This window comes from Danio rerio, chromosome 12 (assembly GCF_052040795.2).
Source record: "Danio rerio strain M-AB ecotype USA chromosome 12, GRCz13ab, whole genome shotgun sequence".
Taxonomy (NCBI): domain Eukaryota; kingdom Metazoa; phylum Chordata; class Actinopteri; order Cypriniformes; family Danionidae; genus Danio; species Danio rerio.
Window position 1 is genome coordinate 19,291,342 of NC_141032.1, and position 18,603 is coordinate 19,309,944.

The 18,603-nt window shown below is 32.5% G+C and overlaps 1 protein-coding gene across 4 annotated transcripts in view; it reads right to left on the reverse strand.

Moving 5' to 3' along the window:
* Positions 1-1,639: 1,639 nt before the first annotated feature.
* Positions 1,640-18,603, reverse strand: part of stambpl1 (STAM binding protein-like 1) — a 44,839-nt gene continuing 27,875 nt past the window's right edge. For 2 of the 4 annotated variants that reach the window (XM_087276066.1, XM_087276065.1), the window contains exons 8-11: positions 10,264-10,401; positions 7,278-7,390; positions 2,960-3,054; positions 1,640-2,826 (exon numbers count right to left, since the gene is read on the reverse strand). In XM_087276066.1, the coding sequence (XP_087132192.1) occupies positions 2,627-2,826; positions 2,960-3,054; positions 7,278-7,390; positions 10,264-10,401 (546 nt within the window). In that variant the 3' untranslated portion in view covers positions 1,640-2,626. Of the gene's footprint in view, positions 2,827-2,959; positions 3,060-7,277; positions 7,391-10,263; positions 10,402-18,603 lie in introns of all 4 variants that reach the window. The other 2 variants (XM_087276068.1, XM_087276067.1) reach the window with 1 other exon arrangement.

An 18,603-nucleotide genomic window follows, 5' to 3' on the forward strand; every position in this document is an offset into this window, starting at 1 on the left:
ATATATATATATATATATATATATATATACATACATACATATATATATATACATACATATATATATATATATATATATATATATACATATACATATATATATATACATATATATATATATACATATATATATATATATATATACATATACATATATATATACATATATATATATATACATATATATATATATATATATATACATATATATATATATATATATATATATATATATATATATATATATACATACATATATGTATATATATATATATATATATATATATATATATATACTATTATATAACTATAATAATAGTTTTAAAAACTTATTTCTAATAAATGATTTATTTTATCTTGATGACAGTAAATAATATTTTACTAGATATTTTTCAAGACACTTATATACAGCTTAAAGTGATATTTAAAGGCTTAACTAGGTTAATTAGGCAGGTTAGGGTAATTAGGCAAGTTGTTGTATAACAATGGTTTGTTTTGTAGACTATTGAAAGAAATATGTAGCTTAAAGAGGCTAATAATTTTGACCTTAAATGGCTTTTAACAAATTAAAAACTGCCAAATTAAAAACTTTTATTCTAGCCAAAATGAATCAAATAAGACTTTCTTCAGAAGAAAAAATATTATCAGACATACTGTGAAAATTCCCTTGCTCTGTTAAACATCATTTGGGAAATATTTTTTAAAAATTAATAAAAAATGTAAAATAATTTAAAACAAATATTATTTTTTACATTACTAAATAACTATTATATTAATATCTATTGTCTCCATTTCCCTCACCATCGTCATTTACTGAATATAGTTAATATACTATATATTATAGTTAAAACAAAATATCTTTCTACAAAAAAAAAAAAAAAAAAAAAGTTGGAAAAAGTTGCCAGCCATAATATTATTTTTAGATTGACTTATTTAACAATGGCTGTGTACACAGTCTTCCAGTGGTCTTGGTAAACCACTGAGTATATCTCTGTAAAATGGCAGCATTCTCCAGCCTGAAAAATATCATGAAAATACAATCTTTAAATAATATGCAGAGCATCTTTGTAATATATACAAGTTTTTGAGCTTCATTTCAATTAAAATTATAACTAGTTTATAATTTATTGTTTTATTATTTCTTATATATATATATATATATATATATATATATATATATATATATATATATATATATATATATATATATATATATATATATATATATATAGTTCATTTTCATTCTTTAATTTTCTTTGGTTTAGTCCCTGATTTATCAGGGGTCGTCACAGCAGAAGAAACCACCATAAATACATTTTATTTGTAACAATAATATTATTGAAATAATTTTTATCTGCCAGTAATCATAAACAATGAGAATTAGTTGATTTCAATTAATTTAGGAAAGTCAAAAATGTCCTTTAACTCCCCACAAAATTAAAATGAACGAAAAATAAAAACATCAAATGCCCAAAAGACATCTGACATGTTGAGGCATATGACTGGTTTCATGCCTGTGATGAATCAAACAGCTCTTTTCATCACAATATATGAATCATTTAGTTTTGTAAAATGATGTAACGTTTTAATCCAGATCATTTACAGATTGCAGTGTCATTGTGTATCAAAGAGAAACCAGATTTTTTTGTTATCTTTGTCACTTTTATTAACAAAGGCGTTGAGGAAAGAATGGTGCTTGAACAGACACAAAAGCCTCCTTGTACTGTCCTGTTCACAAAGAGCCACAACAGCACAGCATCAGTGGAGCCATTGGCACACACAGCTACACGCTGGAGAAACAATCCAATCCACAACAGACAAAACAAACACTTCTGCAATCTTCCACTGCTCACAAAAAAAGCTTCCTTCTCAAACCACAAAAGTAGTGGAGACCAAAACAAAATCAGTTGGTTAAAATGAGGGAATGGTATACCCTGAGATTAGCGCAGTCAAGGCTGAAATCTGTTGCCTGTAAACAGGCCTGTTCTGTTACAGGAGCTTTGGTGTGCACTAAGAGATCCCAATCTTGTTTATACTTTTCAAAAATCACTTTCCTGTAACCAGATCCACATTGTAAAAAAAAAAAGAAAAAAAAAAAGAAAAAAAGAAAGAAAAGAAAAAAGCTCACTCACCAACATCGGGTAATTGGGATATTCTAAGTGTTATTAAACTGAAGAGAAAATCTAAATTATAGTCTGTATTGCATTATTTTAAAGTTGATCTCCTGCCTTATATTGCATCTTTATTAATTTGACCATTAAAAATAATAATGGACTCTCTAAAGTTGAGTCTGAGTCTAAAAAAATCTGTTAGGTTTTTGTTAAAAAAACAAACTATTGGTTATTCAGTGTATATTGTGTTAAAGAGATAACTGCACGTGATATCAGTGATATATTAAAGGCAAATCATACACACTTTTGTAAAAAGTCCTGAAAACAGTTCACATTTTAGCAGCCTTATTGTACAGTATGCCTTAATAAATGGCGCCATCTTGAGGACAAACAAGCAAAATGGGCGTCCAAATATACCACACGTTCTGACTAGAACATACTGGCCACGAACAAAAAGCGCATGATGATGATGATCTAAAAAAAAAAAACAAAAAACACCAACTTCACTAAACCTGCTCACAGCAAACAGCGCAGCTGAGGGGTTCTGTCACAGTACCTTTTTGTAAAATAAATAAATACAAAAAAGCCTTCAAGTAAAGAAAGATATAAATAGAAATTCTCAATGGTTTGTTGATACTGATATTTTCCATCTTCCTCTGTCACCTGAGGTCCAGGACTATCGTTTTTGAGTCTTTCACCACAATGTGCTTGCAAATCTGCAAACAGAAAAAAATTGGAAATGTTTCACTTCTCTAAATGCGTTTCGCTTTCAGCGTTATGGTTTTTTAAATAAAAAGGAATAAATAGCTTCTGATTTCCATATTCACAGCTGGTTCAGAAAATTCTTACAGTGAACAGAGGAGGGTCTTTCGAGTGGGGGTGAAAACCTTTCAATCTGCATCCGGCCACTTCTCCCATTCCAGCACTGGTGAGCCGGAAAACTCCTGTGCTGAAGCAGAAAAATGACACACGTTGGTCAAATTATAATGCAAGAACAAAGTGTTATTGATATTGTGCATTTATGAAAATAAACTTTTTTTTTTTTAAATGCAGCATGTAATGTGGTCTGCCACTTTTTAAACGTTTGGGTTAAACATTTAGACTTGTGAAAGTAGTTTCTTAACAATGCATGTAGTAATATTTTTTTATTTAATTAGTTTTAGAATTTTTTTTATATATATTTATGTTCAATATTACACATACTTAATGTTTACATTATTTTGTTATTTTTAGAGATGCTCCAATGTGTCTAATGGCAATATTTATTGGTAGACATTTGATCAGGTTAAAACTATCTGCAATGAAAAGGAGGATCATACACTCATCATCAAAACACTCGTTAATTTGTTATAATAATACACATAATAATGTCATGTTTTCCTGAGTTTTAAATAGTGTTAGATAAATGTAATGCCTTGTGTAACAGTTCAGCAGATGTTTTATTAATATCATTCTGCGGTGGACTGAAAACAGTAATTCAGCGATTATCTGTAATGTTTCTTGCCCATGTCAACATAACTTGTAATGTTCATTCATGTTTTTATTTTGCTATACCAATAGTAAATTGCTTTTGCTTCCAGCTATACATCATTCTTTGCTTTCAAATCTGGAACCGGTCTGATGCCGGATAGTGCACATGCTGCCTTGAAAAATTCTTACTGCCTTATATTTTTTAGTTGAATCAAAAAACAATTTTGTCATCTCAACTTATGATAAATACAAAAAATAAATATTATGTTAAACCTTAAAATAGCGCTAAAAAGATTTAGTTGAAACATGATTAATTTTAAATAAAGTTATGTTATGCTATGTTATGTTATATAATGTAATGTGTATATAGCGCATTTTTCATGTATGGTAATACACCCATAGCACTTCACATTCATAAGGAGGGGTCTTTCCACACCACCACCAGTGTGCAGCATCCACCTGGATGATGTGACGGCAGCCACAGAACAATGGCGCCAGTGCGCTCACCACACACCAGCTATTGGTGGACTAGATATACAGTGATAGAGCCAATTCAGTGGATGGGGAAGACTGGAGGCCATAATCGTTTAGGGCAGATTGAGAAAATTTGGCCAGGACACTGGGGTTACACCTAATGACCACAGAGATTCAGGACCTTGGTTTAATGTCTCAGCCGAAAGACGGTCCTTCTTGTTAAAGTATCATAAACATGAGCTGTTTTTACCAGTAATCATGTCTGTCTACCACTGATTAGGCAACATATGGAATGAAACATCTTTTTTTTTTTTCCCAAATCGGGACAAACAAAAATTGAGCTGTCTGATTAAAAACAGTCATGTTGTTTGGAACCTAAACTTCTGGTAGGTTCCCATTAGGTATATATCTACTGTAAGGAAAGGCATCCGCTGTATAAAATAATCAGCGAAGTATGTGGTGGGACATTCTGCTGTGGCGACCCCTAATAAAGAAGGTAATAAGTCGAAGAAAAGCAAGTGTGTAAGTGAGTCTGCCTTGACCCAGATTCCACTCTACAATAAATGTATGCCGATGCTCATTTCCCAAAAGGCCTCAATTATTATAGAGCTGCTGCTACCCCACACGGAAAAAAGTCAGTTCTAAAATGACAGAAATGATCTGATGAGGCAGCGATTAATTTGTTTGTATCCTCCTTTTCCTACACCTCATGATGATTATGAGAGTAATTTCAGTAAAACCATGAACAATCAGTGTGAAATATTTAAAAAATAAATAAATGAAAAAGATGGATACCTTGATTTGTTTTTTAACTTTGCTCATTGTAAAAATCAAGATTGAGCTTTTCAATAACAAAAGTATTGAGCAAGTAGTAATAATATGAATTACAGCTGTTTTAGTAATAATTAATCATTTTTGTACTATTTCATATTGTATTAACATAAGGAATACTACACCACGGCCAGATTAAAACATATTAAAAGAACATTAAAAACTAATTTTGCAAGAAAGATATTTAAACCATATGTTCATAAATAGAAATATAAACAGAGTTGGTTTTTAGTAAGAAGGAATGTTAGTGATTTGGTGTTGGTCCAATTGGGTTGCTTTACATAAAATTATTTAAGACCTAAAACACAATATTTTTAAGGCGTAAAATTATGTTTTTGAAATTTAAGACATTAAGACTATTTAAGACCCCGCGGATACCCTGTATATATATGGGACATTCTACCAAAAACGCGCATTATCTGTGCCTAAAATAAAAACATAAATACAATGAATAAAAAGTATTTCATCCCTAAAGTTTCTAAAATTGGACTGATAAATGTATATGTCATTCATTTGGATCTCATATTATTTGTCTTCATTAAAACACTTTACAAATGTACAAACCCAGTCATTGGGCTCTAATTTGACAGTCCATGCGCAAAGTGCAAAGCGCAGGGCACAAACGCATTCAGGGCGTGTCAGAATCCACTTTTGCTAATATAAGGATGGAAAAATCCGCTTTGCTCTGTGGCGCATGGTCTAAAATGGTTGAGTTTATTTTCTTAATGAGTTATAGATGTGGTTTGAGAGTAAACCAATCTGAGTCTCATCTCCCATTCCCTTTAAGAGCCAGTTGTGTCGTGCCATGGTGCAATTGCTATTTACATGACGTAAAGTAAGTGTAAGTGGAAAAACCGAGCATTTCACTAGCAAGAAAACAGTTAAACAGAGCATCTACAGTGTGAGAATGAAAGATAAATTATTAACTTTCACTTTCGCTCTCGTGGATAGGAAAACTTATTGTAGTCACAGAAATCAATTAGCCTATAGATAATTAATTTTGTTTATTAAGCGCAAAGATTTGTTTCAAAACTATTTCTAAATTCAGTTCTAATTTCCAGCAAACGATTAAATGAATAATAAAGAAGTGTGGTCAAAAAACTGAGTTATATCCAAATACACATGCTGTGCCCCATATGGTCTAAGCTTGTTTTTAATAAAACAAATATAAATATGCATATAATAATACTGCTTATAATAATAACATTATACAAAAGCAAATTGTTATGAATGAACTCAAAAAGCCTCCCGAGATAAAGAATTTATGTAAGCTAGAAAATAATATGTTTTGTAATATTTTAATCCTTTATATTTATATTCTATATATATTCTTATTATATACTATATATATCCTTAATATTTTAATTCTTCTTCTTATGTAAAGATATTTGCGTATTCCTCTACATCTTGTGTGTAATAAGCAGTGTGCAAGCGAGGTGCAGAACTAACATGCTCTGCGCTGGAAAATAGACCGGCTTTGTTCTGGTCTATTGAAAAATTTATTATAGTTCCTCAAAATAGCAACACGCCAGCAATACACCTCAACACGCCTCCCTTTTTAGACCAGAACGCCTATGGGCGCACATATGAGTGCAAATGCATTTGCTATTTAAACAGCATGGCGCAAAACGTCAAAACGACTCTTGCACCAAGCTAAAACTAGCAAACAACAATTGTGTCGTGCCTTTCGCCGGGTGTTTGATAGGGCCCATTGTCTTTGTCCTCAGCCCAGTTAAACCAATTGAACCTAAAAACTGTTCTTTTTTTTAGAAAAAAAAAGACTTTAGAAATAGCAAGTTTAAGTTGTCATCATTCATCTGAACTATTAAAAACATGAAATTATAAATAAATTCTACAAATAAATACTACAGATGTATAATACAAATTAATTTACCATTGTCTCCATGTTTCTATCGGTCCTATCACATTTGCATTAAATTGAACATAAAATGCAGCCAATAAACATTTAAGGCTATGACTTGAAAATGACATCATTTGACGCAGAAGAAGCTGACAGTTATCAAGGATGCATGCTATCATTGAATTGTATGATTTTAGGCTTGTTTTTGTATATATTTTTTGAAGACGACAAGCTTAAGTCAGACCCTGTTTCATTTTTCAAAAGTAAAAATGTATGTTTCTGGTAGAATGTTCCATGTGCAATCTGGCCTTGGTGTAGTTTCTCCACAGTCATTCAATTTCAAATCTTCTTTATATAACAAGTGTACCTAAATGACTCATGGATATTTTAATGTATTCATTTTTTAAACACTTAAACATCTATTGTACATTCATCTGCATTGATTTGCTGTCGAGCTTAATAGGCTGTGGACAGAAAAAAAGCCTCGAGGTTGTGTGAACATAATGGGGGGCGTGGGAGTGAGTGTCATACTCATTGTGTTTAGGTGCGCAAACAATAGCGATGGCCTCAGGTAGCATAAGCTGATAAGAGCTGTGTGTATGTAGATCCACGCTGGAGAGGAAGGCCGTCTGCGTTGGGTGAGTCTGCAAGCCAAACAAACATAGATTCAAATGAACACCCTTATTCTCAAACAGTAATAGTTCAGCAATAATTCACCAAGTGAAATAAACAGCAGATGGTTGGAGACTGAAAATAAAAGCAGAGTTGCACAGAGTTCTCATGGTGTTCCTTACACTTACATTATGTCCATCAATTATTTGATTATGCAAATAAAAATGAATACAATTGAGTAGCACAATCAGTTTTCAGCACATAGTCTTCCCCTTATACAACTATGTACTTTATATAGGTCAGTACCATTTTTAAAGTGTTCGTAATTTATTTGATTACACAGAGTTGAAATATTACAACTAAGGATTGGTTTTCATATATACAGTTAGGTCCATAAATATTTGGACATCAAGACAATTCTAACATTTCTGGATCTATACACCAACATAATCGACCTGATAATAATAAATAAAACATAATAAAATAAACAAGATGTGCTTTAACTGCAGACTGTCAGCTTTGATTTGGGGGTGTTTACATCCAAATCAGGTGAACGATGTAGGAATTACAACAGTTTGCATATCTGCCTCTCACTTGTTAAGGGTCCAAAAGTAATTGGACAAATGGCGTTTAGGCTGTTCCATGGCCAGGTGTGAGTTATTCCCTCAATATTCGAATTACAATGAGTAGATAAAATGTCCAGAGTTCATTTCAAGTGTGCTATTTACATTTGGAATCTTTTACAGTCAACTCTCAAGTTGAGATCCAATGAGTTGTCTTTATCAGTCAAGCAAGCCATAATTTGGCTGAAAAAACAAAACAAACCCATCAGAGAGATACTGTAGCAGAAACATTATGCATGGCCAAAACAACTGTTTGGAACATTCTTACAAAGAAACAACACACCAGTGAGCTTAGCAACACAAAAAGACCCAAAAAGAGGGTTTAAAGTAAGAAAAAAAATCCTGAGCCTGATTTTTTTTTTTACTTTTTTGAAGTAATATTGATTTACTTTAAATATTGCAGATAATAACAAAAATAAAGTAACAAGAGCTTAAAGTGTTTAAAAAACTGTTAAACTGAGACCAAGATAGAATCTCTTCAATGAGCATGCTTTGCACCATTTATTTAAAAGTACTATGTCAAATAAAGTGTGACTAAAAAAATGAACTTCTAAACTGAAGATTAGAAGTGAAATCAAGGCAATTATTACTTCTTTCTTTCTTTTTTCTGGGTTGTAAGCAAAGTCCTGCAAAATCTTTCTTTTTAGGACATTTGGACCAGAAGATGAAGCTGGTGGAGTGGAGGACGCTGAAGTCTCCTTTCCACTGCACACGACAAACGACAGACTGGAAGTCATTCATTTCCAATGGAGAGTAGCTCGGGAGCTGCGTTAAGTTCCAATCATCTTCGTATGCAGAAAATTCGGATCCGTATTGAGCTGCGGATCCGTAGAAATAATTCAACTCCTGCGACTAGACCTTATGTGACCTGCCACCCGGAAAAGAAGTATTCCAGTGTTGTCCAAACAGATCCGTGCAAGATGAAAAATAGGAGTTTATTTGGTTATTTTTTTTATTATAAAAAGTCTATATTCAAAAAAAAAACTTTTCTGTTCATAAATGTAAGAAAGAAAGTAATAAAAAGGGTCTTGAGGGTCTGAGAGGGTCTTTTTTAATAAAAATCATTGGATTAAAGATCATGTGTAATGATTATGACTTACAGTATTTGTAATGAAAGAAAATGACAACGAACCTCAAGACTTATATGTTGACTTTTTGTATAACTATTTTGTTGTTTACATATGGTATTGCACAAGTCTCTCCTCCATCATTAAAAGTCGCTGAAGTCGCCTTGACAACATAAATAAGAGTGACCCAAAGCATACTGCAAAAGCAACCAAAGAGTTTTTGAAGGGAAAGAAGTGGAATGTTGATGCAGGGATATGGCCAAGTCAATCACCCAATCTGAATCCAATCAAGCATGGATTTCACTTGCTCAAGACAAATTTGAAGGGAAAATGCTCCAAGAACAAGCACAAACTGAACACAGTTGTTGTAGATGCCTGGCAAAGCACCACCAGGAATGAAACCCATTGTCTGGTGATGTCTATGTGTTTCAGACCTCAGGCCATAATTGACCGTCAAGGATTTGCAATCAAGTATTAAAAAGTGAAAGTTTGATTTATGATTATTATTTTGTCCAATTACTTTTGGTCCCTTTACAAGTGGGAGGCACAAATGCAAAATGTTGTAATTCCCACAGCGTTCACCTGATTTGGATGTAAATACAATTAAATTAAAGCTGACAGTCTGCGTTTAAAGCACATCTTATTAGTTTAGTTTCAAACCCATTGTGTTGGTGTATAGAGCCAAAAATGTTAAAATTGTGTCGATGTCCAAATATTTCTGGATTTAACTATTATTTTGGAATTTTCAGCCTCAGCACTATTCTTTAACATGATCCTACAGTACTCTCTTTGATATGCTTTACTTTCAAATTATTATCAGTTCAGCAAAAAACTAATTAAAAAAAACTGCAAACTTTTAAATGTCATTTGTGTCCCCTTTGAACCAATTGAATGCATCCTTTTTTTTTTATTATTAAAACAGTTATTAGTATTTTTAAAACAGAAAAATCTCCCCTAACCTAAAATATTACTACCTTAACTAAATGATTACTATTTGAAATATAATAAAATTGGCCAGAAAGACTCATGACGTACTGCCATTCAAATTCTCTGTAAAGCTGTAATGCTTTCTATATGCTTTTTCATAGATTTTGTGAGGGTCTGAAAAAGAATCACGAGCTAGCTTTTCACCTGCAAAGAATGTGAAAAAAAAAACTGCAGAGCTTTAATTATAATAGAAGACAATATGTAAGAGCTACAAAAATAGACACCCACATGGATCCAGCCTAGGGTCAGTAGGTTATGATGATCCTGGTAACTGAACAGCTCTTCCACATTCTCCATGTCACAGTAATCAGGACCGGCAGACTGCTTTGGGACGATCACGTGAGTCAGCACAAACTCATTATGTGTCTGGGGGACAACAAAACACAGATTTTAAGATTTCAAAACACAGATTTTTCACAGATTTCTTTTAGTGAAATAAAACACTGCATATCTGGCAGGCCTAAACCACACAATATTTGGCAACAAGTGTCAAACAAGATGACCAGAGCAATGCTTAAAAGCTATAACGCTTCCTTTGTTGACAACAAAGCACATCCAAATTGTGCCATTCTGTATGCTAAGACTTTATCTGACTCATTTTGGAAGGCAGCCTAGATGTGTCTTACTGCTGCCTATTTTTAAAATAAATTAAATAAATAAAATACTGACATTTTTATGTTTCCCCTTTCTGTTAACTGTAAAACCCAATAAGTTAAAGTAACTCAAACCATTTGAGGAAAACGATTGCAAAAAAAATCATTTAAGTTAAAAAACTGTTCCTAATGAGTATTCTGAACTTAATCCATTTGAGTAAACAAAGCAATTTGAGCACAGTAATACCCATTAAATGAAGAGAACTCAAATCAACCGAGTACTGTAAAACCTGTTGGTCCCACTTTATATTAAGTGGCCTTAACTAATATGTACTTACACAGGAATTAATAGTTTGTTACAATGTACTTATTGTGTAAATACATGTTTTACTGTGTACTTATGTTTGATTAAATACTTGTATGTAATTACATCTGTAATTAACTTTTGTAATTACATTTGTAAATACCATCCCTTACACCTTAACCCCCCCTTAAACCTACCCATACCACCAAACCTGTCCTTAACCCATCCTCTATCCCAACTCAAAAGCACCACAAGTGTTCTCAAATACATTATAAACACAGTAAGTACATTGTATTTATTTTTTGATGCAAGTACATAGTAGTTAAGGACACTTAATATAAAGTGGGACCAACCTATTAAATTAAGGCAACTCAAACTGTTTGAGGAATCCGATTGCGACAAACTAGTTGAGTTAAAAAAGTAATCGATATGAGTACTGCAAACTTACTCCATTTAAGTTGGAGTAATGAGGTAGTTAATTAACTCATTACCTTCAACACTGAGTTCAAAACTCTTTTCAAATGAGTAGAATTAACTTTCAGTCAATTTTGAGTTAACTACACTCATAACATTTGATAAAGTTGACTAATGGGTTTTGAATAAACAGTGTTGAATAAAAAAGAAGATAATTGACCCTTCGCTAAGAACCACCCTCCTTAGTTACTGTTGCTACGCCTGTCAAGCTTTCATGCCTGGCACGTCTATTACAATGTGTATGCGCCGGTGTCAGCCATTCCCAGGCATAAAATTAGTGATTTTTGGCGAACAGGTGAGATATCTGAGAAAGCCAGACAAAAAAGGAGTGCAGTATGCATTACAGGGGTATATTCAATACATATAGTAGGCAACCGATTAGAGAATAATATAATCAAAATTGAAGCTAGGTCAGCCTAGCTAACCATTCAACAGCTTAGTTCATGCAGAGCAGGAGAGGTGACATTTACAAATGATCTAATAATAACTAATTAAAAATAAATAACTAGTTTATCTCTTTTTTTTTTTTTTAGCTAAAAAGCCTGATAGATTAATTGTTGTGCAATGAAATTTGGAGTTACTAACCGAAGAGCAAACACGCATGGACAGTTCTTTTACAAAATTCATTAATAGAAAGAGCAGCCAGAAAGGGGAAATTGATAGATTTGTGCCAAATATTAGCATTATTGACCGAAAACAGTGTACAGCACCTATAACTGTCAGTATGTTTGTGTGCTCTTTATACAGTTTCTATTCTAATTTGCAGATAAGTGGAAAAAATAAATAAATAAACTGAAATGCAAATCAAAGTATAAATAGCAGAAGTGAACAAAAAGATTTTCCCTACCAGCAAATATTAATCCGACACCGAATATAAAAGCAGACACTAACCTGCTACAACATCGCCAACAATGACTAAATCTCTAAAAAACATCAGTGAATTGTTCCTGTAGCTCTGACATGGACACGAGGGTTATAAATGACTGAAAAACAACAGACACTGGTAAAGTATATTGATCGCAAGTGCTCAGTTTGTGATCACATCTCCGTTTTGTTCTGTTGACATGCATTTTCAAATATTCATACCTTAAAACAGATGGAAATATAATTGTTATTAGTATGACTACTACGGCGAGGGCTTAAACAGAGCAGTGCTTTTACCATTGAGCGAAATAAAGAAAAAGACAGCTGAGAAACAGAACCTGCTTTGTATTTTTGTAGGAAACGCAGTTTAGATCTGTTTAGGGTAAGAGGTGTGCGAGTTATTGCCGTTTATCACTGAATGTGTCAGGAATATCGAAACAAAACCAATTTAACTCTGCTCCATCAGTGCCCCTCACAGAGCTTGATCCACACTGGCATTTCTCCCCTTGGGTTTTAGGTTTTAAAAAGCAAAAAAATTCCACTACCATGTCTAAACTTTTAGGATACCAGGTATCAGATTTGCACAATCCATTTGCACAATGCTTTGGCCTGTTTCCCTCACTCGAAAGCTTGACAGATCCAGATTAGGTTGCTATGCCATGATTGGTGGGTGGCGGTTTTTGGGTGTGGCTTAGCGAAGGGTCAATTTGAAAAATGTTAGAAACCGGTAACCACTGACTTGCATAATAGGAAAAACAAATACCATAGTAGTCAATGATTCCAGCATTTGTTTTCAAAATATCTCTTTTTGTGTTCATTGGAAGACAGAATCTCAAACTAGTTTGTGACTAGTGAAGAGTGAAGAAATCAATCAGTTTTGAGTAAACTGTCCTTTTAACTTACTTAATAAAGCAGCTTTTATGCCATTTTTAATGTGATTTTGAATATTTCTTTGTATTTATTATCACATCTTTGTTTTTTTGTCTAGTTATTTATGAAAGTATATTTGTATGTACAGTATATTTGTGTAGCACTTTGATATGATACTTTTAAAGGCTTATATTTTATTATTATATTAATTACACACTTTATTTTAAAATTTCCCTGTCCAGTGTAATTATTAATTAATATTATTTTATTACTTGTACTTATAGGGTTAGGTTTAGTGACATGTAATTATGCATAATTAACTGCAATTACTTTAGTAAAAATATATAGAATGTGTAAAAAGGCCACCTTAATATAAAGTTACCTTATATTATTATATGAACATCTGATCTTAAGTATAGCTGCATCGCTCTAATATTTGGATTGGTTATCGGCTTCGATACTATTCAATAGTTTAATGTGAACTACAGTGGTCATATTCATGTTCAAGTCAGCGCTTCCCTCCGCTGCCCGTCAATCATTTTGCATTCATTCACAATTCAATTTGTGTGCAACATTAGGTTATGACAACACAAAAGAGTCTATCCAAAATTATTTATTCCAATTAGTTTAAAAAATCAGTGGAGAAATTGGTTAGTTTTGCAATAAAAGGCTTAACTTAAAATCTAAAGTGAAGTCTAGGGATACTCTGATCGATCAGCTGGAGATCGGTATTAGCCGATAATCACATTTTATGACTCAATCAGTACTCGCTAACATGGCCGATCACATTTGATTTATTTAGTTATTTAATTTATTTACACATGGACAAAGTACAACATGACATGTTGTTCCAGAGTTAGCTATAAAGCTAATTTACATCTGTAGTCATGGGCAGGAAGTTGTAACAAATTTAACAGTAAAAAGTAATACAATATACACTTACAGTAAAACACATACATCAGAATCAGTACTCTGTATCAGCCGATCACCAGATCTGCTCCAAAACCCCTGATCGGAGCATCTCTAATGAAGATTGTAAATCTGATTACAAATGCACAATGCTAAATACAGATATAAATGAAACATTTAAGCTTGTCCATTTCTTTGATCACATTCATAGATAATGTATTCAATCAGATTGCTTTCAAAGGGTAGACGCTAGGGGTGTCAAAATTAAGTGTTTCTTTGGTGCACCGCGATGCATACGTGGACAATAAGGTATCGGTTCAGTAATAATCATAACCGGTTATTATGTACTGAAGTCATTGGGCAAATGCTAAGGGCGCTCTATATCCAGAGGGGCGCCGGAAATGAGCGCAGTTCAGTTCCTGACACACATTCAGTTATAGACGGCAATAACTCAAAAACCTCTTACCCTAAAAAGATCTAAAGTGTGTTTCCTACAAAAAGACAAAGTTGGTTATGTTTCACAGCTGTCTTTCTTTTTTCTTTTTTTGCTTGACATTACGAGCACTGCTCCGTTTAAGCTCTCGCAATATTAGTTTAGCTAAAGTGTGTGTGTGTGTGTGTGTGTTTGTTTATTTGTTTGGTGCTGTCTATGTTTGTGTATGTGTTTGAATGAGAGACAGTGTGGTGCTGTGTGTCTGTGTGTTTATAGACAGCTTGTTATAGCCTCCCCCCTAAAATATAACACTGTATATAGAAAGCATTGTCAATGCACCGTGGTGCACCGAGATATCGAATTGAACCGAATCGAAGGCATGACAATCGTAACTGAACTGAACCGTGAAACCAGTATAGGATCACACCTCTAGTAGACGCTCATATAGTCAAATGCATATTCACTTAAGACTGGCTCCTTGCTATCTATTCACATAAAGCTTAAACATTTCGCAAACTATTGTTTAAGCACTCTAGCCAAACAAAATTTAAACATTTGGCCTGAAAGCAAAACAAAGCTCTAATTCAGCACTAATTCTAAAACAGATCCCACAGCCCTGGAGTAGTTATGTGTCTATGACAGCAGAAATGAAAGCTGCTGCTCTCTGTATTGGTTTCAGTTTTCTCAATTTCTCAAATTACATCTGCTCACAAACTTTCCCTTCAGTGAAAAGAGGAAAGTGGTTGAAAGTGGACAAAACAGACATATTAAACCACCAGGTGTAAATGGGAATGTGTTTTCTTCATCTACTTGTGATCCGATCATCAAAAAGGCAACTTGTTTAAGAAGTATAAACAGGGTCAATGACATCCCACTATCCTGTGTGTTACATTTAGTGACAGTTGAGCAAGAAATACAATATTTTTGTTTGGTTTGTGGTCAGATCAAGTGTAAATGTGTATTTTTTTTAACCAGTTTTTTTTCAATCTATTTTTGTGACATGAAAGTCGGTGATATAATAAATAAAACTGCAATGTGCAATAAAAACACCTGCAAAACTATATATTAAATAATGTTAAAATAAACATGTTTCATATTATTCCTAGGAAAAGTAAGCAACACTACAAGTTGTAGGCTGTGCATACAGTTCCATAACATATTTTATAAAATTCAATTTGGGGCAAATATACTGGACAAAAAATGACCACCCGTAGAGCTACAACTAACCTGTAAGCTGCTGATGAAAACATAATGTGTTGCTGCCTTTTTAGTTACAGACAAATTGCACATCTGCTGGTCAAAAACCCAGGCTTAGCTGAATTTGAATTTGACACAAAGTGATTCTTGTCAACTGAGTAAAATATCAGGGCTAGTTGCTAATTTACAAACATGTATTCATATTAGATTTGGTCACAGAATGATTATTTTTACGATGTTAACACAGTTGTGTGCTAGTTAGTTCATTTTATATGTATACTATATTCTCCACTCGTCTTCATACGTACTGTGTAAACATAGAAGAACAGATTTACTACAGTAACCTACTGTTTTAGTGACTACTGTAAAAACATTTCAAAATCAGGTCACTTAATTCATTATAATTTATGTAGATTTAATCAAATTTGGGAAAAATTGAAATATTTACATGTACCTGTAACTAAACATTTTACAATATTTTATTTTATTTTTTTTAATCTGGCTTATTTTAAGAAAGAATAATGTATGAAAGAGAACAACAGACCTTCACAAAAGATTTTAGGTTAAATAGGTTTAAGGAAACCTGTATATCTATATATTGCATCTGTTTTTAATAGTGAATAAATGTGTATTATTTATTTGTCATTACGATGTGAGCAATAAACAAGGTGTGGAGGGGTGGGGGGTGTTTGAACCATTTCCAAAAATGTCTTATTTACGAAAATATTCATTTATTACCACTTTTTAGTCATATCTCACATTACAGGGAAATTTATATGAACTTATGGTGTAAACATCAGTCTCTGGACTTGTTGCATCACAGACACCAATATTTAACAATTTATAAAAATTTAATTACATACAGGCGATCAAATATTGTGCATGGATTTATATTGCAATCTTGATTTCCGTAAGTATTACATAGCTTTGTAAATGTTTATTATTGCCATTTGTTGAGTCTTTCCATGCAGTTTGATAGAGTGCTTGAACCTGGAAGCTGCTTTGTGTTGTCACACATAACAAGCGGATATTGCAATTTTTGTACATTTGCAATGTTATAATTATTTTGATATACTGCACAGCCCTGAATTGTAGTATTACATTTTTGCTAAAAGTACACATGAAATCAAAACTAATATATTGATTTTGTTATCTCATATTGCTATTTTTGTTATGAACAATTCACCTGTGCATGTCATTAAGTAAAAAAAAAAAAAAAAAAGATGTTTGCCCTTGTAATCTAAAATTAAAATCTGAAAATGCACTTCCTGTCAGTTTCAAGTTAAAATCTTTCTGAGGTACGTCTTTCTGAGATATTGGGCATAGTTAACATACTTAACTACGCACCTCTAACTGTCAGTTTTGAAAGTGCTATGATATCAAACAGAAATAGTGAGAAGGAAGTGTCTGTTTGCTAGTAATTAATCTCCCGAAAACCCTTTCCCAATCTTTCTGAATGAAATGCATACTTTACTACATCCAATCAGCTCGCAGTTGAAAAACAACAAACCATGACCACTGTTTTCTCGTTAAACATTACGTTGCTTTAAAAACTGTGTCACAATACAAAAAATAAATAAAAAGGGTTTCAGCTTCAGGTTCATGCAGACTTTAAGGCCCAATCCCAATTCCACCCCTTAGCACTTCCCCGTACCCCTACTCCTCAATTTGCACGTTCATATGAAGGGGTAGGGGTGTCCTAATTCTCTTCAGCTTGAAGGCATAGGGTTAAGGGGAAGTGCTAGATAGCTCTTGAAACTTGAGATTTTTTTAGGACCACAATCGAAAGCATGGGGTAAGAAAATTTTCCAGAGTACACCATCTACAATGGCAGCACACGGAATATGAGATGGACAAATTATTATTATTTTATCATTATTACGAATTTTTATAACAAACAAGCATATCTTTTAATACATTCATAACCGCGTTCATGTTTTACTGTCATGTTTAAAAAAAACAAACAAAAAAAACAAAAAACGCTAAAATAAAACACGCAAAATTTCGCTATCTATTATCCCTAATAATAACTCCTGTAGCTATAGCAGTCCCATTCAAGTCCCAGACAATCAAATAGCCTGTCAGAAGTCAGCTTTTTACCATGTCTGCTAAAATGTTAATATTGTGTTTTGTGTGTTTACGTAGATGAATACGTACACAGTGTAAATACACAGTACAGTTATGAGCTTTTTGCCATATTATATCGGTATGATAACATAATATAATATATGCTGTCAGTGATTTCCTGAATATAAATACCAAAAAATAATGGCACAAATAGAATTGTGATTTGACCACCAAAGGTCTCTCTATTCTGTTTTTGTCATTAAACCATTATGCTGCCTCAGAAGACTGTCCAAATCCAGTTTTATAAACTGCCTGATAGCACAGTGAGGCAAAATATCAGCTGTTCTAAGCTTCTGGAAGCAGCCCAGGTGTTCAGTTCAATCTCATAAACAACTGTGAAATTAACAAAGTTGAAGCAAGTGACCCAGGGTAACTGCAGGTTTTACAAAGTAAAATTTAAGACTTTAAGACATTTTTAGGACCATTATGAATGAATGTTTAGACACATAAAGGATATATATATATATATATATATATATATATATATATATATATATATATATATATATATATATATATATATATATATATATATATATATATATAATTTAATGCATTTTTATAATTTATTGCATTTTATAATACAATAATAAATTTAAATATTTTAGATAATTCTTAGCAAAATATTTTAAATATTTTCCAACATAAACTTTCTTTAAAATAAAAAAACAAATGAATAAATGTTTTTTTATAAATAAAAAAATATATATAATAAACTAAATCTATGAACAATAATCTGTCCAGGTTGGTGTTCTCAGCAGTAAATACATAGAGCACTTTCAAACAAATGTTATTGT